Source organism: Stenella coeruleoalba, assembly GCF_951394435.1.
Source record: "Stenella coeruleoalba genome assembly, chromosome: 16".
Lineage (NCBI taxonomy): Eukaryota > Metazoa > Chordata > Mammalia > Artiodactyla > Delphinidae > Stenella > Stenella coeruleoalba.
The window spans coordinates 71,752,316-71,776,650 of NC_137162.1; the positions used below are offsets into that span (position 1 = coordinate 71,752,316).

General features: G+C 43.1%; 1 protein-coding gene across 1 annotated transcript in view; it reads left to right on the top strand.

The window, feature by feature from the left end:
- Positions 1–24,335, top strand: part of LOC307175491 (ankyrin-3-like) — a 331,772-nt gene that overhangs the window by 212,957 nt on the left and 94,480 nt on the right. The window contains exons 24-25 of the mRNA XM_079900598.1: positions 15,742–15,865; positions 21,000–21,102. Coding sequence (XP_079756724.1) covers positions 15,742–15,865; positions 21,000–21,102 — 227 coding nt within the window. The remainder of the gene's footprint in view (positions 1–15,741; positions 15,866–20,999; positions 21,103–24,335) is intronic.

Genomic DNA, 24,335 nt, shown 5'->3' on the forward strand with positions numbered 1-24,335 from the left:
GGAGTTGTCTTCTAATTTGAGTCTCCCTCCCAGGGGACTTCACCACTGGCTTTGGTTCAACAATGATTTTACATTGTAAATTCCTATAAAATGTATTTTGTCAATTAAAAAAATGTACAATACTGTTATTTTAGCTTGCAGGATTCTAGTGGATTGGGTTATAGTAATAGATTTAAAGAACTATAGATGGGACATAATGAGAACTGGAATTAAGCCATGGAAAGTAAAAACCCAAAAGGCAGCTCTGTGAAATAGGACTCCACTGAACAGGTTTACGAAATAACTGGGTGACACAACCCTTGCTGGGAAGAATTATTTAATTCTTAGCTTCTTACAATTCTGATAGGACTATAGAAGCTCTTTCAGGATCAAATGTAGACACTAAATATTAAAAGAAAAAAGTAAGAGTCTAAGTACACTTAGATATAACTGTCAGTTAGGTATACCACAGTCTACCAGATTGTGAAGTTTCCTATTAAAGGAAATCCAAAAATCTGGAAACCAGATTCCAGTATCCATCAAGGAGCACAGGAGGGGTTAATGAAGCAGAATAAAGCTGTCTGACCCAGGAAAAAACTAATTATGTGTACTAAGATTGCTATCCGCTGGTCCTTTGGAATTGAAGCGGTAGAAATCTAAAGGCCGGAGCCTCTCTGAATTTAAATTCTTCATCAAAATCTGTATATTTTTCTTAAAGAGTGAGATTCTTACTTTATATAGTGGGTCAAAATCTTCGGATACATTATTTATAAAAACGTATTTTAAAAATTCTAAAAAAATTAAAATTGTCAGTAGGTATAGGTTTGAGGTATAATAAAGCACTAACGTTTCATCAGATATCATGAGAGAGTCAAGCTCACCTCAGCTTTGTACCCAAATCCGTGCCTAATGGAAGCCCCAGCAAAGTGAAATCCACAGATTTTAGAGAACTCAAAGGGCAGGTTAGGAACCTGTAGTCCAAGCTCTCCATTATCCTGATGAGAAAGTAAAGCCCAAATAAATGTTGAGTGACTTACCCAACCAAGTTAGTGGCAGAGTGGGACAAGAAGACAGATGTGAAAGTCTGTGGAATTAGGTCACCTCTTTCATAGCTACTTGAACGTGACCTGTGTTCTTATATATAGAACCCAAGAGTGAATTTTTTTTATTGGGGGAAATGTCCTATAGGACCTCTTCTCACCGAATGCTTTGGACTATCCTGATCTTCTGGTCATCATAATAAATAAATCAGACTATTATGTTTTTAGCTTTACGGATCTGGAAAGAAGCCTTGGAGATTACCTTGCCTCCAGGTCCTCCAAGGGAGCAGTGACTGTTACACAGAATATGTCGTTCACCTGAAATTTTATCATTTTACAAATACCTGTTAAATCCTAACATCCAGCCAGCCTTTTGCCTGATATCTCTCTGCTTACAATTGACCTTTCAAACAGACATTACATAGTTGCGTGCTACTCTCGGCATAAAGTCAAAACGAAATACCAGACGCAGAGACCTAATCTTAGTCTCTGGTGTATCCCCAGAACCTGGTACAGGACCTTGCACACAGCAGCTCTTCAATATGTGTTTGCACAGCTGTGTCCAAGAGGAGGGAGACTGAAAGGAAAGGATAGTCTTGCAGGTTTCTGAGAACAGGCAAGATGGAGAGAATTTGCTTCCTTGCTCCCTTTTCCTGCCGTTATACCCCTTCTCACTGGGACAGCCCTAGGCTACGTATTGACTCGATAAACAGCTTTCTAATGACTCTCCCAAGGGGTGTCTGCATCTCAAAGAATAGTTGGTGAATTTAAAAGCATTTCCAGCTCGGGCTTCCCTGGTAGCACAGTGGTTGAGAGTCCGCCTGCCGATGCGGGGGACACGGGTTCATGCCCCGGTCCGGGAAGATCCCACATGCCGCAGAGCGGCTGGGCCCGTGAGCCATGGCCGCTGAGCCTGCGCGTCCGGAGCCTGTGCTCCGCAATGGGAGAGGCCACACCAGTGAGAGGCCCGCGTACCACAAAAAAAAAAAAAAAAGAGGAAGAGGAGTGCCAGAGGATATGGAGAGAGAGTGGTGAACAATGGAGAGAGAAACCAGACGAGTGAGTTCCAGCAGACGCCCTGGGGCCTGGGAAGGTCCAGTCAGATGAGCACAGGACATTTGGGAATCCCTGCTGACCTCAGCAACTGCCATGTCCAGGACTTCGTGGATTCAGACCCAGAATAAGTAGCTCTCATGTAGTGTATTTTTTCTCCTCAAGAAGCTGTGACAGATGAGCAGCTGTAGCAGCCTGTGGCACGAGGGGGAACAGGAATTGTTGAAGAGCTGTCAGGGAATTAGCATGTTTATTGACTAAGGTCAATAGGTGGTTTCTTCATTTGCCCAAAACAAGTTGTAATTTTGTTTTTTTAATAAATTTATTTATTTTTGGCTGCATTGGGTCCTCGTTGCTGCGCGCGGGCTTTTCTCTAGTTGCGGCATGCGGGCTTCTCATTGTGGTGGCTTCTCTTGTGGAGCACGGGCTCTGAGACACGTGGGCTACAGCAGCTGTGACACACGGGCTCAGTAGTTGTGGTGCACGGGCTTCATTGGTCCGCGGCACGTGGGACTTTCCCGGACCCGGGCTCAAACCCATGTCCCCTGCATCGGCAGGTGGATTCTCAACCACTGCGCCACCAGCGAAGCCCAACAAGTTGTAATTTTGAATAAAATTTCCCCCACACCCCCAGTTCTTTTAGTCCCTGCCCATCTACCCAGAACGTTTGACCTGCTTCATGGGGAAGTGGGATCTCACCTGGCCACCCGTACCCCCGCCCCCGACACTGGGATTCTTACTACAGAGAAAGAAGAGAGTGGAGGGTGACACCACGGAACATCAGCACCGAAAATGATTGGCCGGGGGCAGGCAGGATGGTGGGCAGAGGGTCTGGAACAGGAGGGGTTAGAGAACCAAGGGAAGATGTGAACACATGGGAAGGGGTGGTCCGAGCACCTGGGCCAGAAGTGCACTGAGGATGAGAGTTGACAACAGGCCTGGCCTGTCTTTACCTTGTATGTGCACACCCTGTAGGTAGAGGTAGGAGACAGAAAACAAACCAATAACAGGTGCTTGTTGCCCTGCATGGTGAAAAGCAGTTTGGGTGGGGCTTCCCTGGTGGCGCAGTGGTTAAGAATCTGCCTGCCAGTGCAGGGGACGCGGGTTCGAGCCCTGGTCCAGGAAGATCCGACATGCCACGGAGCAGCTAAGCCCGTGCACCACAACTACTGAGCCTGCGCTCTAGAGCCCACACGCCACAACTACTGAAGCCCGCGCACCTAGAGCCCGCGAGCTGCAAATACTGAGCCCATGTGTCACAACTACTGAAGCCCATGTGCCTAGAGCCTGTGCTCTGCAACAAGAGAAGCCACCGCAATGAGAAGCCCGCGCACCGCAATGAAGAGTAGCCCCCGCTCGCCACAACTAGAGAAAGCCCGCGCGCAGCAACAAAGACCCAGTGCAGCCCCCCAAAATAAATAAATAAATAAAATTTTTTTTTAAAAAAAAAACACTTTGGGTGTAAGAGAAGGAAGAGGCCAGATCCTTGCGCACAACATGCACATGATGCGGGCACTGCTTTATACCTGGGGGCAGTGAGCATTTCCTGTTTTGCACACACGGTCCTCATACACCCAAGTAATGAAGAGCCAAGACCAGTGAGCTCTGGATGTGGGGTTGAGTCTAGACAAATAGCTGAGAAAGACTGAACAGAAGGAACCAAAGGGCATGACACGGCCACTCTGAATGCAGCAACCGAATTTCTCTGTACATAAGAACCATTTCAGTGCCTGATTTCACAGGGCTAGTTTGTGGCTAGTAATTTATTCATTTTCTAGTCTTCTTTAAAAGGGGCATAGGTTTTAGGTAATGAGAACAGTGCAAGTAACTTTTCCACCTGCATTCCATCTCTCTTCTTCGGTGTCTGTTTGACCAAGTCAGTATAACATCTAATCTTACTTAGGTGACTGAGGATAATTTCTGGATTAGGGTTAAGGAGTACTGATAAAAATAGGAAAAAATTACAGTGTCTGTCCCAACACTGTCTTTTTCTGGCTCTTTACAGGAAAGACACAGAATTCTTTTCCCTTTCTGGGATGGGTTTGTTTATTAACCCAACCAAGATCACAGGGGACGTTTTTCATTGCTACATCTGGAAAGGTTCCAACACTGAGTCATGCGTGCTTACTTTAGAAACTATATCTAGCCTGGATTAAGGAATAGTAAACTGCAATACAGTTTTTAAAAAGAGGTACATCTAGCCACAAAGAACAGAATAATGTTTAAGAGGAAAGAGTCAAATTGACTTTGAACTCTTAAAAAAAAAAATCATTCTGAGCAGAAAAGAGTCATTTGTTCTGTGGGATAACGGCTACTTGTTCTTGTCGTTGCTTAAGAGATGTGCGAACTTTGCCATTTAAGTCTGATTCCTTTTTGACCATCTATGAAGCCAGGATCTTACCGGCACCTGGAGTTAGGGAAATAAAGAAAGAAGACAGTGGGTGGCCCTCCCGTGAGAGATACACGAATCCCTTAAAATGATACGCACTTCTTTTTTTGGGGGGGTGCATTTTGGGTCTTCATTGCTGCGCATGAGCTCTCTCTAGTTGCTGCGAGCAGGGGCTACTCTTTGTTGCGCTGTGCGGGCTTCTCATTGCGGTGGCCTCTCTTGTTGCAGAGCCCAGGCTCCAGTAGTTGTGCCCGTGGGCTCAGTAGTTGTGGCACGCAGTCTCAGTAGTTGTGGTGTACGGGCTTCATTGCTCCACGGCATGTGGGATCTTCCCGGACCAGGGCTCGAACCCGTGTCCCCTGCATTGGCAGGTGGATTCTTAACCACTGCGCCACCAGGGAAGCCCGACACGCACTTCTTAAGACCACCTATGTCACCCATTGCTCATCTAACCATTGTCTCAACTTACCCCATTGCTCTCACATCTTTTGAGAAGGAAAGCAAGAAAACAGTATATTCTAGAACTTACTTTCTGTTTTGAAAGGACAACCACTGCTGCCAGAAGATGCTGGAAAACAAAAGGTTGAAGCAAAAGACCCAGCATCTGCTCCTTCCTGACGGAGGAGGCAGCTGGGGAGGGGAGGGGGCAGGAGAGAGAGCTCACTGCATTCTCTACCTTGGGCTTGGGCAGCCTCGCCCTGAGCCTCCTTCCATCCCAGAAGATAGTGGAGTCCCAAGCATCCACTGGTCCTCCAGCCTGACCCAGAAGTGCCTGTGCCACACACGGGGACCTCGGGAAGTGGGTGGCATAGCCCCTCCACTGTCGACACGCCATCTCCTTCCTTTTATCAGCCTCTCAGGATGTGCACAGGAGTTCTTGCAAACTGCAAAACGAAAAGTGAAATGCATGAGCATCTGGAATCTAAGTAACTTTTCCCTTATTTATTGTGTGACTCTAGGTTAGAATTAGACTTTTAGAACTAAAGTTTGGGAATTCCCTGGCGGTCCAGTAGTTAAGACTCTGTGCTTCCACTGCAGGGGGCATGGGTTCGGTCCCTGGTCCAGGAACTAAGATCCCACAAGCCACGCAGTGCAACCAAAAAAAAAGAAAAGAAGAAGGAACTAAAGTTTGAGCGGGTCAGCATCCTCATACTATCATATTCCTCTTCCCTCTTACTCTTTTTTTTTTTTTTTTTGCGGTACGTGGGCCTCTCACTGTTGTGGCCTCTCCCGTTGCGGAGCACAGGCTCCGGATGCGCAGGCTCAGCGGCCATGGCTCACGGGCCCAGCCGCTCCGCGGCATGTGGGATCTTCCCGGACCGGGGCACGAACCCGCGTCCCCCTGTATCGGCAGGCGGACTCCCAACCACTGCGCCACCAGGGAAGCCCCTCCCTCTTACTCTTGCTTCCTTGCTCTTCTGACAATGCAAATATCGGAAGATTGAGGGAAAAGACATGAGCAAATAGAGTCATTTGGATTCTTCATGACGAAAACTTACTGTCTAAACATTAGGGGAGCTAGACATAAAGTTTTGAATTTATGGAAAAGATTTTCTCTTCAAAATTATCCGGATTTTTATGTTCCTTATTTGAACCTTCCAAAAAATAAAATAGGCTGAGTCTTATTTGCCTTTATTTGTCTCTAAACGGGTTAATAATACCATGGAGTTGCTGAGATGATGAAAAGAAATAATATACACATAAAGCACTTACAACAGTGACCAGCGTACAGTAGATGCTCAAAAAATGGCTGTCCTTCCTTTTCCTTAATCAGATGGATACGACTGTCTATGTATCCTGTTTCCTGCTCTAGGATTAGAATTAGGCCAGGACAGCACGAGAGGAAGAGAGAGCGCTTTGAGTGTTTAAGCCTTCAGTTAAAACAAAAACGAAAGCAATGTGGGTCGACAAAGTCATTGCATTGCCCCCCCACTAATGGGGGGGTGCTTGTCACTCGCATGGCAATGGTTAGTCTATAATCCAATTTCAAGGGCCCTAAAAATCCAACCCAACCAGCCCATTTCCTACAAGTCAGTAACTTCAGTAAAGCCGGCTGCTCGCTGGTCTCCAGCATTCCCATTCTGTCCCTCTGGGCTGCATCCTGTGGCCTGGGATGGCCAACTTCCCGTTTCCACCCCTCTCTCCCTGCCTGTACTCACACACTCTCCGTTCAGCACGCGCCACGTCTACAGTCCCACGTGCTGCCCTCTTCCTTTGTGCTCTTGTAATACTTTGTAACCACACACACACCTTCTGTCCTGGTGGCGAGGTGGGGAAGCGCCTGGTCTCTGCAACCCGACTGCGTGGGTTCTAATCCAGGCTCCTCCGCTAACTAGATGTGTGAGTTTTGACAAATAACTCTGAATCTGTTTCTTCATCTATAAACTGGAAATACTGGTACCTGCTTCCCAGGGTCGCGGATTAAGCGAGACGTGCATGTGAAGTGCTCAGTTAGCAAGCACAGCGTGTAGCACATACAAGGCATGATCTCAGTAGGAACCAGCAGCATTAGGAGTACAGTATTTGTATCATGGTTTGTGTCCTGGTGTCAGCTTCTTTACTAGAGGCTAAATGCCTCAAAGGCAGTAGTTGGCTTTACTCCTAACACAGGTCCTAGCCCAGCGCTCCACTGTCTACCGTCTCAAAGTGGTTACACAGTAGAGCAGGTCACCTGGGGACTTGTTACCCATGCAGAATCTCAGGGCCTACCCTAGACCTACGGAATCAGCATCTGCATTTTCACAAGGTCCCCAGCTGATAAAATACATCCCTTGAACTTTGAGAAACACTGCACTCATTCCTTCAATTCACTTGCTGAGCTGGTACTTTAATTATACTCATAATAGCCACTAGGAAAACAGACACTGAATGCTATAGAATCAGTACTGCCATTAGATCACTGTCATTTGTAAGGACCTTTGAGACCAGTGGTTCTCAAAGTGTGGTCCCTGGACCAGCAACATCGGATTCACTTGGGAACTTGTCAGAAATGCGAGTTTTCAGGTGATTCTAATGCATCCTCCAGGTTGGGAACCACTGCTTTAGAACCCTGGGAAGCTACCAGAAGTACCACATTAATATCGTGCATCCCCTTCTTCCTGCCTTGTTTCATTTCATTTCTTCTCTTCCATGTCTTAAAGAGACAAGTAAGGTCAAATGTCGTACGTATCGTTTCCTCTTTGCCGGATACTTGCTGGTGCACATACACATCTTAATGTCTACCTGGCAGACTGACATTTGTCAAAATACCTTTTCTGGTGTATGGAACACACAGATGACTTATCTGCAGTCCCTGTATTTTGTTTTATTTTGTTAATTTTATTCATTTTTTGAATAGGTGATAGACGCACATGGTATAAAATTCCCAAGGTACAAGTGTTTACGGTGAAAAGTAAGTCTCCCTCCTTCTTGCTCCAGTAATAGAGTTCCTTTCTCCAACAGCAATCACTGACCTTTCATCTCACACATTTATTGAGCACCTAATATGTGCCAGGCATTGTTCTGGGCACTGGATATGGAAGGAGAAGACAAAAACCCCTGCCTCCATGGAGCTGATATTTTGGTTACTGATTTCTTATTGTATTTGTTCAATAGCGTAGAGTTTGGCAGTAGTTAAAAGTAGGGCTCTGTAGTCAAACCAACTAATTTTGAATCCAATTTTCCCCATGTTCTAAGTAATCTTAGCTGTTTATTCTACCACTGTGAACTGGGTTTTCTTTATCTTGAAATGGAGATAACAATTCTATAAAGTTGTTGTGAGAATTAATTGAGATAATACTTATAAAGCACCAAACAGTGCCTAGAACATAGTAAATGCTCAATAAATATAGATGTTGATTATAATGATGTGATCTCATTCTACTATTCTATAACGTAGACTAGAAATGGCTAAAGGATTTATTTTCCCAGTAGCTTACATTTCCTCTTTGCTATGTGATGATCAAAAAACACACTTTTTTCAGAACAAGCACAGTAAATTTGTCTTCTCAATTCTGATCATTAACTGCTTCTCAGTTAGGCTATTTACTGAGTTCTATGAAGTAATCAACTCCTAATCAATCACTAGAGCATAGAGACTGTGTTCCTCTATTCTTTTTAATCTAGCTTTTTTAAAAATCCCATGTAATTTGGAGATTTTCTATCATTTCATTTGGAGGTGTTTTGTACCATTATTTTCAGCTTCATAATGTTCCAAAGTACATTCCTTGGGGAGATTCTGCATTTTGCATCAGAGGGATTAAACACTTCTGAGCAAAGTTTCTGACAATATAATTTGATATAGTTACATTAAGGAATATTCTTTGTGATTCTAGTCTCCAGCCAGATGGGAAATCAACTTTCAACCGCTGGAAAAGCAACAAAAGTATTCCTCGGTAGTGGTTTTAAGATGGAAAAGAATAGAAGAAAATTACATGCAAAAAAAAAAAAAAGAAAGAGAAAGAGAAGAAAAGAACTCCTAGGGCATGAAAACACTTAAATAATAAGACAAGAACTGTTTCATTTATTCACCGTGAAAAATCATTAGCGGGCATAATGAAAGATTGCAAGGAAGTTGGGTTAGGTATATTCCCCCATGTACTGATTCTGGACCAGTGAGTTGAATTCTAAAAGGGAATGAGGCACAGCTACGTGACCACCCACAGTCCTGATAACCATTTAATATATTCTCTTTCTCTCCTTTGTCCCTGATTCTGTTTGGTATTATTTCCTCGTAGACAGAGTGTATGAATCTTTGGAGGATTGACTGTAGTACAGGAAACCTGTTCTCTGAACCTAGTCATCATAGGACTGGGAGGAAGGGGTAGCTGCGAAATTGAAGTGAAATGCCTCTGAACAGCTTTTATTATTTGGGGAATGGTGAGATCAAGGTAGATTTGGGGTGTTTGGGTTTTTCTTTTTTTTTTTTTTTGCAGTACGCAGGCCTCTCACTGTTGTGGCCTCTCCCGTTGCGGAGCACAGGCTCCGGACGCGCAGGCTCAGCGGCCATGGCTCACGGGCCCAGCTGCTCCGCGGCATGTGGGATCCTCCCGGACCAGGGCACGAACCCGTGTCCCCTGCATCGGCAGGCGGACTCCCAACCACTGCGCCACCAGGGCAGCCCTGGGTTTTTCTTTAAACATTTTCCAGCCTCTGGTATTTTATTGTCAGAAATGGATTAGTAAAAACATCAGTGCTCATGATTTTGAAAGGTGTAAAGTCCCTTCCGTATAGGTGAGGCCTCCTCTGGTGGCACTCACCCGTGTGCTTCCCCCAGACTTTGTCTACACTAATCGTAGAACGCACTGCAGAGCTCACTCTAATTGATTAGGGGTGCATTAAGCACCCTGTCTGTGACCACTTTGCCTTACCTTTGGACCTTGTTATTTTTCATTCCCCTCTGTTCCCACTACTTATTACCTCTGAGCTCAGTGGTTTAATTTATTATCATCATCTCCCGTGGTTGTGTGAGTTAACAGGGCTCAACTGGGCTCTAGACAGCCTTCAGGAGTTTGCAGTCAGACGGTAGCTAAGGTGGGAGTCACATGGCCAGACGTTCAATGTGACGTCATCGTTCGAGGGTCTGTCACCTCGGCCGGGATGGCTGGAACAGCTGAGAGCTGACTGGCATCTCTCTCCACATGGCTACCTTGACTTTCTTTACACCTTTACACGAGGTGGCCTCATGGTCGTCAAATTTCTTGCCTTGGGATTAACTTCCCCTTTGGAACAAGTACTCCAAAGAGACTCAGGCAGAAACTGCAAGGTATCCTTGAACTCAAAGTCCAAAGTCACGTAACATCACTTCCCCTGCATTTTAGTGTTCAAAGATTGAGCCAGTTGAGATTTAAACAAGGGCAGTACACAGGCATGGATACAAGGAGAGTTGGTTCACTGGATGGGGTAGAGAGGGCATTTTTAAACACTAGCTACCACACCTTCTTTGCTAGAAAATAGTCACATTTATCTTCAACACAACGGTTATGCCACTGCACCAAACGCTTCTAGGAAACACAAACCCACACGAGTATTTAGTAAGTGAAAATTTGTGGGTTCTGGTAATACATATATTGTAACTAAATATATCTGATATTGTATGAGTGTTGTTCATTCATAGAAATATTACTTTTGTTATATTACAAATATAATTATTTGTACCTGTTGGTCAGAAGCTTGTTACTAATCAAAATACTTTGGGATTATAGAATGGGTTGGAGGCAGTTAACAAGACACTCAACAGAGTTCATCTCATTCCTTTCTAATCTTTGGTATATTAGTGTGTCGTACTATACAATAATTATAGAATATTTTGTTTATTGAAATGAGAGTTAGTTGTATTAATATTGTTCCTCCATTCATTCAGTCAACAGGTATTTGTTGAGTATCTGTGATGAACCTGGCCCTGTGTTAGGCAATGCAGAGCAGGGAGGCTTGGTGCTATGGTTAGATTTTGCCCCAAGCAGTATCAATAGTAGCATTTTAAATGCTAACTATATGAGTTCATGCATTCAGATGTTTGAACACTAAAGAAAGCTGTGTTACTGAATACTACTAACAGTTAGTGCTGACTAAACCCTTTCTTTGTGCATTATTTCATTTAATCCCCCCAAGAGGTCTTAGGATAGAGGCAGAGTTGTTATCCCAGTTTGGTAGAGGTTGAAACTATGACTCAGAGTAAACAGTATCCCAGAGTTCACCTAATCAGTAAGTGATGAAGCTTGAAATTGAATCCAGGCACCGCCTACTATGCAAAGTTGCATTAAAATAAGACCATTGCCTTTACCTCTAAATTCCGTGCCTTGTAAGAAATGTTTTCATCATTCTAAAATGGTAAATGCATAATTACTTAATTACTATTACTTAATAGTCATAAGACTGCTTTAATCTTTGGCCAAATGTATTAACACCTCCCAACCCCATCCCAACTCTGGGCTTCTTTTGGTTTCATAGGGACCATTTCTGAAGTCTAAGAAGGATATGTAGAGAAAGAATAGAAACTTAATTTTATTGAAATTTTACTGTATACCAGTCATCAAGCTTGGCATGCCAAATGAATACGAAGTTGCTGTGGCATGTAGATGGGAAAAAAAGCGAAACCACCAACCTCTTTAATAAAAGCAATCATGAATTCCAAAGATACTGATGGGGCACTTACAATATGGCAGGTCCAGGAAAACCTGGGTTCTGGTTTTGGGGTTCTCATCTCACTCTTCCATGGGAGGGACCAAGCAGGTGTTTTTCCCGCCAATACACTCTGATAAGGGAAGCCCACATGAGGGACACCGAACTTAGGGTGGTGAGTGGAGGATGGGAGGTGTTCTAGAAAGAGTCCAAGATTGGGGAAACTACTCAGGAGAAGAAGAGGGGTAAAGATTCCATCAAGGGAGTACACCCTATGTAGTGGTTCAAAGTCTAAAGAGTTTCAGGAATTCTAGGGACTGAAAGAATTATATGTAACAGAAGGGCAGGATGGGTGTATAGGAGTGGCCGGAGAGAAGCTGGCCAAGAAGTCATGAGGAAGGAACCTTTCTTTGCAGGTCTTGTTAGGAAGCTTGAATGAGCAAGCACCATTGAATCAGGCTTTGCTAAGTAGTTTGGATTTTTCTTTTCTTTTCTTTTCTTTCTTTCATTCATTTGATTGAGGCATCGCATCTGTGTTTTTTTTGGGTTTTTTTTGTTTTTAGATGTTGGGGGTAGGAGTTTATTAATTAATTTATTTATTTTTGCTGTGTTGGGTCTTCATTTCTGTGTGAGGGCTTTCTCTAGTTGTGGCAAGCGGGGGCCACTCTTCATCGCTGTGCACGGGCCTCTCACTGTCGCGGCCTCTCTTGTTGCGGAGCACAGGCTCCAGATGCGCAGGCTCAGTAGTTGTAGCTCACGGGCCTAGGTGCTCCGTGGCATGTGGGATCCTCCCAGACCAGGGCTCGAACCGGTGTCCCCTGCATTAGCAGGCAGATTCTCAACCACTGCGCCACCAGGGAAGCCCGGATTTTTCTTTTCTTTGGCCGGACCACGTGGCATGCGGGATCCTAGTTCCCCGACCAGGGATCAAACCCGTGCCCCCTGCAGTGGAAGCGCGGAGTCTTAACCACTGGACGCCAGGGAAGTCCCAGTAGTTTGGATTTTAAGTGCACTTGTGGAAAACAGATTGACCTTCAGACATTTTCTCCATGTCACCCATGACTTCCCCTTCCATTCCTTAAAGAGTTGGAAATGATTCTTTTTGTTTATATTATTACTGGGGGGAATATTTTTCCATAGGTACCAGGCAGTATAAATGGCTTCCCTTCACTTTCTGGGTATTTTCAGTGTTGATTATAGCCGGGCGGATCAAATTAAAGCACCAGGTGTCGTATCGTCTGAATATTAGATGAGTCATTATTTATGCATTGATCCAGGAACCACAAATCTGTACCCCACCTCCTCAGTTCTACAGATTCACATTTCTGTATATTTAGGTAACAGTCGAAGAGATAGATGCAATATATGCAAAAGTGCTGCAGACCACTTCCTTCAAGATCATGTCCAAACCCTTGACCCTTTCTAGGCCGACGCTCCAGCTCTTCTGAGAAAAAGCAATTGAAATTGCCTCTCCTGTGTACCCAGATGGAGGATGCAGAAGTCCGGCTAGCTTTTCCCTCCACTGCCAACAAAAACAGGGTGGAACAGCTGGGAAGGGAGGCCAGGAGCCCCAGAGAGAGGGAAGCAGCGGAACAGCGCAGTGACAGAAGCGCCTCCTTGGCCGCCTGCAGCCCCTCGCAGCCGAGACCTCCCCAGCCAACCCCGGTTCCTCCTCCTCTCCCCCTCGCCAGGGACCCCTCAAGGAGGGAGGACCAGTTAGTGACTTTAATCGGATCAGAGAGTTGAAAGAGCTTGTGCTGAAGTTAAGACAATATCCACTCCGTTTTCCCGGCTGGTCTCCCTTCTCCTTTCCCGCAGCTCTGGATCAAGAGCAGCGGTGATGAGCTCGTTCTCCAGGGCTTCTGGGAGAGTTCTGAGGATCCCGGCCGCTTCCCTCTGCCCCACAGTTTCCCAACCTCAACCCGAGGGCAGGTCCGCCCTCCCTCCCTCCCTCCCTTCCTCCCTCTCTCTCTTTTTTTTTCCCCTCCTTCCACCTGACAGGGACCATAAATAACCCAGGCTCCCAGCTGAGAACAAAGTTAAAGTTTGCCTGGAGCTCTCTGCCACTCCCTGCCTGGGCCGCGTCTTTGTTTTCTTCTCCTGTTTTTCCTCTCTACCTGGGTTGGCCGTTTCTTCCTTCAGGTTGGAGAAGAGTCGCCTCCTAATTAAATGCAGTGGCTCCCTCGCCGGCCCTCCCTAGATTTCAGGCTGCCTCGGCTACCCGGTTAGGCACCGGGCATCGGTATCAAATTACCGAAAGTCTACACTGGAGCAGTCCTCATATTAACATACAAATAACTCAGGGGCTTGCATTTATGTCACCATTCGATCCTGCTAGAGGCTTGCCAGAGGAGTTTTTAATCCAATCAGAAGGAGTTTTAAAAGGATGTCTGCGGAGTGATCAAAAAGGATCTTGATCTCAATGAAATGTAGCCAGATTTGGGGTTTGGTTTTTTTTTTTTTTCATCTAAAATATTGAAAATCTTTGAACACTGATGGGCAGGAAAAGATGTGTAATTCTTCAGTTGCTGGCGAGGAGACGAAGATGCTGAGAGGAACTTGGAGGAAGTGGTGAAGACAGTGGATCCAACCCAGGGACTGGTTTGGGCTGATTTGGAGGTAGAGTCCAAATCACTGCTTCAGGGATTCCTGGAAACATCAGGAAAACATTTGATCAGCCCAGCCCGGTGGAAATGGCTTTGCCACAGAGTAAGATCTTTCTTTAAGTCGTACTTGGTGTGTGCTGTTTTTGTTTCCTATGTAGGGAGTGTGCAAGCAGCCCAGCTGTAAATAGTTACTGAAAATAATCTCTTGGTACCGGGTAGCCGGGTAGCTATGGAAAGTTGATCTGTTTGGTTTTTACACTGGCGAAAACAGTAGTTGCTATTGGATTTTTAGACTGGATTGGTAGCTTAAAAGCTGAGCTCTTGTGGTTTCCCGAGTTTAAATGAATGGAAATTATAAACAGTGCTGAATGAAGGACTGGAAAATAGAGCTGGAGTGGGTGAAATCGCTTACCTTTGAGAAAACATAACATGTACTCCTTTGAAATCTGGCTCGGCCAGCCAAGCTTGTATCCAGTAGAACAAGAGTCAGAAAAAGGAGATAGGGTTTGCCTGTTTGTGAAAGGAACTTTTCCACAGCCCGTGCTGCATTTTGAGAAGGATGGGAAATGTCCCAGAGGGCAAAAGGCATCTGGAAAACCTGCCCTGTCACCCCTGGAATGTGGTTTATTCCCGTGTGAGGTCATGTTGTACGTGTGTAGCTAGTAAAAGTATTTTAGGCAATTAACTCTTTGTATAGATGGTTCAAGAGCAATTTATTTCATCCTTCTTTACAACTACTGAAGCCCCCATTTGATCTCTATTGAAGGTAGAGCTGCTTTCCAAGCAGGGTTCAAGCACTGGGGCAGCTGGACTGAGTTGTTAATTTGATAGATTTTGAAACAGTTAAAAATGGATGTGTTTCAAGGTTCCCCAGTTGAGCAGTTGTAGTTTCAGATTAAATAACTTGCTAGTTTTTTACATAAACCCCAAATTGAAATCCTGGGTGTGAGAAGAACATTTAAAATAAAGTCGGTTCCCTTCCCACATACAATTTGCAGAACAGTAATGAAGAGATGCCTCTTATTTTGCAATCCAGGTCCATTCAAACAAGCTGCCCTCATCATGGTTGGGCCAGGAAAACTCTAGCTGACAGGAGAGATCAACCTTTCTAGTCAGCTGGGGCTTGAGGCAGGGAGGAAGGAGATACAGAAATGGTTTAAAATTGGTACCTAATGCCAGGAGCTCTTTCTGCTGCTTAAATTCACTATTTTTTTTAACATCTTTATTGGAGTATAATTGCTTTACAATGGTGTGTTAGTTTCTGCTTTATAACAAAGTGAATCAGCTATACATATACATATATCCCTATATCGCCTCCCTCTTGCGTCTCCCTCCCACCCTCCCTATCCCACCCCTCTAGGTGGTCACAATAAATTCACTATTGAAGTGATGAACTAACCTCTACCTATACTTTTTCCTTCTAATGGCAGTTTCAAATATTATCCGGGGGGGATGAGGGGAAATGAACATGAGAGAAATGGGTGATTGGCCAATGACCGGAGGAACAGGTTTCTCCCCAACAGACACATTTTCAAAAGGGAAGCTTCTGATTTGGGCTTGCTTTGTGCATCCGCAGGTGAAGATGCAATGACAGGCGACACGGACAAGTATCTTGGGCCACAAGACCTTAAGGAATTGGGCGATGATTCTCTGCCCGCAGAGGGCTACATGGGCTTTAGTCTGGGGGCCCGCTCTGCCAGGTATTTTATCGTTGCTCTTTTCTCACAGTTAATTTAAAACAACCATGATGTGTCATAAACCGAAATCATTTTCATTTTTCACATTATCCCCAAGTTTGCTCTTTGGATAAGGATGTGAATTTGGTGAAATGTACACATGCTCTGCTGTCTTCTTTTGTGGTTTTCAGTCCTTAATTTTATGCAATTGAATGTGTCAATCGTTTGTTCTTTTTTTCCCCACGTGGCAGTAGTGCTTCAAGCATCATAGCAAAAGAGCTCACTGGCAAACGGAGAGAACCAATCTAGGTCACATGTTTTAAAATTAAGTTTTGTTCCATAGTGAAAGAAAGATCCTCTTTTCCAATAAGTAAGAAATATTGTGTTGATTGTTCACTGTTCTCTCTTCGTGACTGAAAGAACAATTTATGATTGAGACTTAAAAGAGAGCATTCTTGGGAAAAAATGATGTATTGTTTATTGGAATTGTCTGTCAACTGAGTATCTCTTTGAAAAGTATGCCATTACTTTGTTTAGAAGGGACATGTTAAGAGTGAAACAGTGACTTAACCAAAAGTTACAGGTAGAATGGCAGCAAGTTCAGCTCTGAAAACTGAAGCTACAGCTTTTGTACGTGGAAAGCTTTGGCTCCAGCCTGACACTGGTTGAAAGAAACAGAACCTTGTCCAGAATTTGGGGACTTCTTTTCCCTGGTTGGGTTAACAGCCTGTTTGCTGACAGTCAAGTTATTTTAAGCTAATAATTAAACCTTCTAAGCTAGCGCCCTGGGGACATTTTCCTATAGTTTAAGGATCTGTTGTTAAAAGTTTCGTTGTCTAATAGTAAACAGCACTTCCCTCAAAGTAAACCTGGGAGTTTATTCTCAGCTCTGTTGATGTGGCCAGTTTAGACACTGAATTGATTTTTCTTTGAGTTAATCTTTTTTTGTTTAATAGAATTTGGAGCCTCATGTAACTTATTAGAATTTTGGCTTTATATATATATTTATAAAAGGCCTTAAAATCTTATTGTAGCAGGTGTCATTAATAAGAAGGGGAAAATAAGTTTTTAAAAACATGTCTTATTTCAGGTAATCACAGATAACAAGTTACAACTGAGAATATTGCAGAATCTTAAGGGACCTCAAGGGAAAAGTCTATTTAGAGATTGAAGAGCTTTTGTAATCCAATAACTAGCTGATTCTCTTCCTCAGATAATGTATAAAAGCTACATTTCATGACTCAATCATTTGTATATAGGGAATTGTAGCAGCTGACCTCCAGTGAGAGTTGAAACCAGTATATTGTCTCTTATAAATTTTCCACAAGACATTTCTGAGGCTTCCATACTTGTAGTTTGGATTGCACCATTCTTATTTGTTGCTATTATATGTAACTCATTTTTTTACATTGCAACTGATGTTATGCTCAGAGGCGAATTATCTATAAAGCCGATATGTTTCTTAAAGTACTGTCAAACTGTTACCAAGTATAATATTCTGAGTGTAACATTTAAAAAGGGATACATTAAATGTGTAACTCATTCAACCATAACATTTATTTTTCTTTTTTTCCCTGTCTGATTTTTTTGCTTTCTACTTCTTCTGTTTTTTCTAAAAATACTTAAAAATAGTCCCAAGATCAGGTAAGAAAATACGGCACCTTGACAGTGTTTCTCTGCTCTTCCTTGACTCATTTTCTCATCTTTATTTTCTCCAGCATCGTGCTGTGCTATGCTGAGCTGCCATGTGCTTTTTCTTTTTTATTTCTCTGCTCAGCTTTAGAAAATCGGTTTTGTGATTTGAGAAAATAAGCAAGTAACTAAATGTATGACAAGTAATGTTTACTTACGCAAAGTTGACTGAATACGTGAGGAATTTATTTCTCTTAACGAAGTTGTATAGTGCATGAAGTAACTGGAGAAATTGCACTGGGTTTAAAGGAAAAGTCTTGATCGGAAGGGCTGTTTGTTTGCTGGGTTCTGTTCTAAGCTGTGCTAGGTACTTCAGTATAACTTCAGAAACCTGAAGCATGTGTTTTTCTAACATTTCCCCTGTTTAACACTTAGGGTATACTGATGGCTGCAAATAATATCGTTGACCTCAGTGAAAAACAACTTAATGCCTTCCAGACCCCCATGCAAATAATCTCTCATTTTAGTAGCTGAAAGTATCAATACTTCAATATATTAAGGATTCAGAGTGCAGCTCGATGCCGTTAATCGGCTCCATCTGCCTAATGTAAATTAGTCAGGAGTAGGAATTATGTCAAGTGACATTACGTAAAATGAGGACATCTTTAGACTTTTCCATTGGTAGCTCCCAATTCTAGGCTCTGTTCTTTTGTTGGCACTCCTACGTAAGTTAAAAGAAAGAAAGGATGTTTTTAAAAAAAAAAAAAAAACACATCTTAGATATGTTTAAAAACTAAAGTTAAAATGAACGTGTCATCATTTAAAAAAACTTGTGTTTGTTCACATATACAATAAAACAACTGTTCTCACGTACCACCAATATTACCACGTGCCATGGGAACCAAAATTTGAAGAAATGAATATCTGATGCAGAGTGTGGAACTTCCTGTGCCTCTCAAATCACATCACGGGGGCAAAATGGAGTCTTGCTATAAGTACGTAGAAGTTGCACTATCTAATGGTCTAGCTGCCAGGCACATAGGATTATTTAAATTAAAATGAATTAAAATTAAATAAAATTAAATGCAGCTCTTCTGTCACGCTAGCCGCACTTCAGGTGCTCAGTGTATTGGACAGAGCAGATTGAGTACGTGTCCATCATTCTGTTGGAAAAGAAAGTTCTGTTGGATGGTGTTGAGTTAGAAAGTAGAAAGAGAATTCCTGCTTTTAGGAAGCTTATATTGCATCTGAGAGAAGGGATGGGGCTAGAAACAGGAGTAACAAAAGTTTGCAACAAAAATAGGAAAAAAAAAGAGTGATGGGTCATATATGATTGGGCACTGGAGGCCCAACGGTGCAAGAGGTCAGAGTCACATGGCTTACTGGGTAAGCTCTATGCAGGGATAATGCTCTTTTTTTTTGCTTCTATATCCATTTTCTGATATTGTGTCCCTCTCATAATAGTCACTTAGTAAGTATTTGCTTAATACATCAGATAATGACTCTGTAGAATGATGGTTGTTTTGGAGAAAGTAAGGCTCTCATCCTAGAAGCATGTACCTAGCCATTTGTGTAGACACTTAGAATTATGTCTGTCGTTTGGGGGCCTCTGTATCTTGATATAAAAATCCCCACTTTTGGATACTCTTTGGTGTCTCTAAAATAGATCCATATATGCCTTTAATGTAGGCAGTGGGGGAAGAAATCATTTTGTGCAAGCACAGAATCATTCCTTAGTTACCTCTCCTTTGCTCTCTCCCCTGTCAAGCACAGACAAAGGCACGGCCAGGCCAAAGTCTGCCAGATTCGGCTGGTGAAGATTCGAGCAGCCACCTTTAAATTCAGACAGTTGATTACTTCCTAGGCGGGGCTCACTTCCTGTGGCCCTTGTCTTCCACACCAGAGAGGATGACACCAAAACCAAAGGGGCTGTGTGTCTACCACGCTAGCTGTGGGCTGCCGCATTGCTAAGGAGCCAATTCCAGACCGCTCTCTTCCCAGGAGGGCATGGCAGGAAGCCTCAGACCTCTTTCAAAATGGGAGGCAGTGAAAAGCTACCTCAGACAGCCTACCTGGTAGGGAGGCGAGTGGAAGATGGCCTCGGAGCAGCTCACCAGCCTCCATCCTCTTTGTTCTTGAAGGATCACGGGGGTTCCGCCAAGGCTCAGATGAGCTGCCACTCCAGCCTGCCTGTGTGCCCTTTGTGGATATCTGCAGGGTTACCAGCGTCCCTGACTCTATTGGTCTCTTTTTTTTTAATTGAGATATAATTGACCTATAACATTATGTTAGTTTCAGGTATATAACATGACTCAATAAACATATATATTGCAAAACTGTCATCACAATAAGTCTAGTTAACATTCATCACCGTTCATAATTACACTTTTTTTTTTTATTATGATGAGAACTTTTAAGATTTACTCTCGGGAATTCCCTGGCGGTCCCATGGTTGAGACTCTGCACTTCCACTGCAGGGGCCACGGGTTCGATCCCTGGTCGGGGAACTAAGATCCCACATGCTGCGTGGCACGGCCAAAACAAAAATCTCTCTTAGCAACTTTCAAACATACAAAACAGTATGATAGACGATGGGCAGCATGCTGTACATTAAATCCTCAGGACTTACAACTGGAAGTCACGTAAAATAAAATGTGATTTGAGAAAATGAAAATAAGCAAGTAACTAAATGTGAAGTATTCACATTTTATAACTGGAAGTTTATACGTTTTGACCACCTTCACCCGTTTTGCCCATCCCCCAAGCCCTCCTGGTATTTAGTTTAGAGGTAAGGTGGGGAGTGGTACTTCAGGACGTCAGGAGTCCTGCATTCTGGGAAGTTCAAAGCCTGTGTAGAGGATCTGAGAGAGGCTAGAAAGGAGAAGAGAAGAAGCAAAGAAAAAAAGCATACAGTAAGGAAAGACAAGATAACCATACATGGAATTTGAATTTTTCCAGGCCAGAGAGATGGCAATGAAGATAATGTAAGGTGTATTCATAACCCTCCTTCCCTCTTCACGTTTTCCATGAGAAGCCACTATAAACCAGAGCTCTCAATAGGTTAAATCCACATCTAGTTCCCAAAGCCTCATTAACGGATACATTTACAGCACCATAATTCCATTCAGTAGTGCGAGATAGACAAATATGGACCAGAAAGGGAGGAGACTCTAAAAGAAGGTCTTAACCAAGAAAAATCTCTCTAGTTATCAAATTATCTGCAGTCATCTGGAGTCATGTTGGTTTGACTGTCATAGCGAAATATCCAAGTTTTCACACATTTCACCTTCTCAAAGATTGAACACCAACCCGCCTAATTTTAAACAAAACCTGATCGTGAGGTTGTCTAAGCTTAAGAAATTTCCTAAAGTATAAGGGATTTTATTTTTGATGATGTCTTTTCAAGAACGACTTTGGTTGATGTTTTTGGCCATCTTGCCTGTTCTTCAAGTTGCATGCATTAACGTTCTTTTATCCATCTCATCGTCATCTCCCACTCTTGAATGGTTAACTGTAACTACAACAGCCTCCGCTCCTTCAGTTCGGATAGGTCTTACACCTTGAACAGAAGCTCCTTCGCGCGGGACAGCATGACGATTGAAGAACTCCTGGTGCCGTCCAAAGAGCAGGTATGCGTTCTTTTGTCAAATCTTCTTCCGTCGTTAAACTTTCATTTGTATGATGGAATCACGTTCTTTGTCGCATGACAGAAACTCTGTTTCTGCATGTTTGGTTTTGCATTTGTAAGTCTTCCTGTACTGCCAGTTAAAGAAAAAATCAACTGTACCATAAATCGAAATATCCCTCTCTTCTGCATATCAATCTCATCCCACAAAGAGGAACTTAGAAAAGTTCTAGGAAAGGCATGGATACCTTTCTCATTTCTTGGCCAAATCTTGCAGTTTTTAAAAGAGACAGTTAAGGGAATTCCCTGGGGGTCCAGTGGTTAGGACTCCGCACTCTCACTGCTGAGGGCCCAGGTTCAACCCCTGGCCAGGGAACTAAGATCCCACAAGCCGTGCAGCGAGGCCAAAAATAAATAAATAAAATAAATAAGTAAATAAAAGAGAGGTAATAATAATTGGTAGCTAAAGTTGCTGACGTTATCCACATGAAGGTTAGGTTTTGCTCAACAGACTACGTATGCATGTTGGAATTTGCTGCAATTGTTTTTAGCAAGTTAAAGATTAGATTGGTCATGTTTTTGGTCCCTTAGCTTCAAAGCTGCCTGGGATGGGCCTTCTCAAGGCGTGCCAGCGTTTTGCTTTCTACTAGAACCTCTGCTAGGTTCATTTGGTGTTTATGCAATTCCTTCTTTCCGTTAACTGTGGTTGAATAGATACTGGTTTGTTACAGGAAGACTCAGTAACAGAGTCCTGCTGCGTAGGCGCTCAGGATGGGTCATTATTCTAGATTCACACAATACCTGCTGTTAAATGTGCACAGTCAGGAGCTGGTGATGGATGAAACTGGACCATAAAACTAATTTTGAAGGTGGCCTGTAATATTTAAACAATGTAAATGGTGAAATTATGCTGGACTTATTGATTCACTACATAATGAAGGTAAATTGGGGCAGACGAATAAGTGATGAACACTTATCATCACCAAGTTAGAGGTTAAGCCGCGGGTCGTCACACCTTGAGGGTTCCCATCTGTCTGGAGATGCCGACTTCCAGACACACAGATGTATGTTGTACTTCATAAGGACCTACAATACGTATGTTAATGCTTTATACTCTCTGGAACATTCTTAGCAAGCAGGTCTTACAGAGCTGACTGCAGTGACTCTTCAGTGTTTGGTCAAAAAACGCCCTCTGTAGAATGATTATAGGTACCTGCCATGGTTTAAATGGGCGTTAGCACCAGAGAAAGCACTTATCTCAAATGATGAAGCTAAGTTCTTGGGTGTAAAGTGTTGCCCAGGTATTGGTTGAGATTTTCTGAAGGACTCTCTGCTTGGTTGGCCGTGGTCATTATCCTAGTTGGGTAATCCTGATCTCTTTATGTTCCCAACTGAAATGAAATGTTAGTGGATGTATTGCTAACACTTAAAAGTGTAGAAATATGTGAAATTCTCTGTGCTCTAAGGGAACCCCACAAAACTTACACACTTGCAAGTAAAAGGAGATTCCTTGAACATTTTGCTATTGTAATGCAGTAGCAGATTGTCAGTTGACCCTAATCATGGTTTATATTTCTGAAGATATACTTGTTTGGGGGGCGAGGGCCTGAAATGGAGGCCGCCACCACCATTATCACCGTGACCTCACCTCCACTGCCACCATCACCTGCACCGCCATCTCCGCCACGTTTACCACCATAGTTACACAGCCTCTCGATTTCTGCACATCCACCTTAAAGTAAAATACAAATGCTTGCGATGCTACAAGGTTACAAACAGGCTTCTGAGCGTTCTCACACCATTACCTGTCAGCTACCGCCGAGACCTACTTACTCAGGTAGAATGGCGGGGCAACATTTACTCAGAATGAAGGATTCGTGAAAAGAAATGAAGGCTAGAGAGAACGTCTGAGGTAAAGCTGATGTTCTTTTGTATAGTTTGTTCCTGCTCCAATTTCAAAAATACCTCTGTGGGCATCACAAACCCTCTGTAGGCCAGTCAGAAGAAAGGAGAGCTTAGGACACCTTGAAAGCTTTGCAGATAAATCTTAAGTTGATAACTGCAGAAGCAGGAAGCTGCTTTCTTTAATGGCCACAGAGAATCCGTGGTCTGACAGGCATTTCTCATGGAACGAGCACGTTTAATGAGCACATCACATGACTCCATGATAAATTCACCGGAGACTTGGAAAAAAAGATATGAATATCATAAAGACATTTTAGGGACAGTTGGGGGGCATTTGAAAATGTACAAGCTATACTGTTAGGAAATTATCGTTCATTTTCCGAACAGTGATAATAGTATTGAAGGTATACAGGGAATATCTCTCTTCCAGAGGTATGCATGCTGAATTTTTCAGGAATGAAGTAATCTCTGTCAGCTATTTATTTTCAGATGGTTCAGCCAGAAGTGTATGCATGGAGTGAGAGAAAAAAATCAAATATGGCCAAATGTTAATTGTTGAATCTAGGCTGAGTGTATATGAATATTCCATATACAGCTTTTTCAACTTTTTTCTTTTGTATTAAATTAAAATTAAAACTTGGAGGAAAGAGGAAAACAAATTCTGAAAGAGGTGTATTAACTTATTTCATCCCATATCTCATTTATCATAGAAGAGAGCAAAAAGGCTAAGTCCTCAAAAGAGAGGCTTTAAGAGGGAAGAGTCTAGTTACACTGGGCATGACTCATGAGAAGCATTTATTTCAGAAGTGCATTTAAACACTTTATGTTAGAATTAAGTGACAAAAAATTATTAGTTGATGTCTATCATGTCTCAAAATCTGCAGGGATAAATTTCAAAATGGAGTTTGTCCGCAGTATTGATTTTGTCTGAAAGCATGCAAGAAATCTGAAATATTTAGAATTCCTAAATTTAGCAATGATCTATGACTTACTGTCCGATTTAAAACTGCCTTGTCATTGCCCAGTTAAAGTTGCTTTGACAAGAGAAGGTGAAAAATGAATAAAAATTAACTTAGCGTGAGTTTTGTTTTTTTTTAAACAAGAGTAGAGTTCACCCATACAAAGCGTAGTTGCCTCTTTATTATTCTGCTGCTGATTAATCCGTTTGCACATTAACCACAGTTAAAGTACAGTTGAGGTCCAGGGTGGTTAGGCCTGCCACCCCCATGTTCTAAGAACCTGTGCTGGTTTGAAGGCCGGTGTGGAGGCCAGAGGTGTGGAGGCCAGAGCTGGGGAGTAAGGCTGAGAGAAGGAAGCCCGTCCCCATTCCTT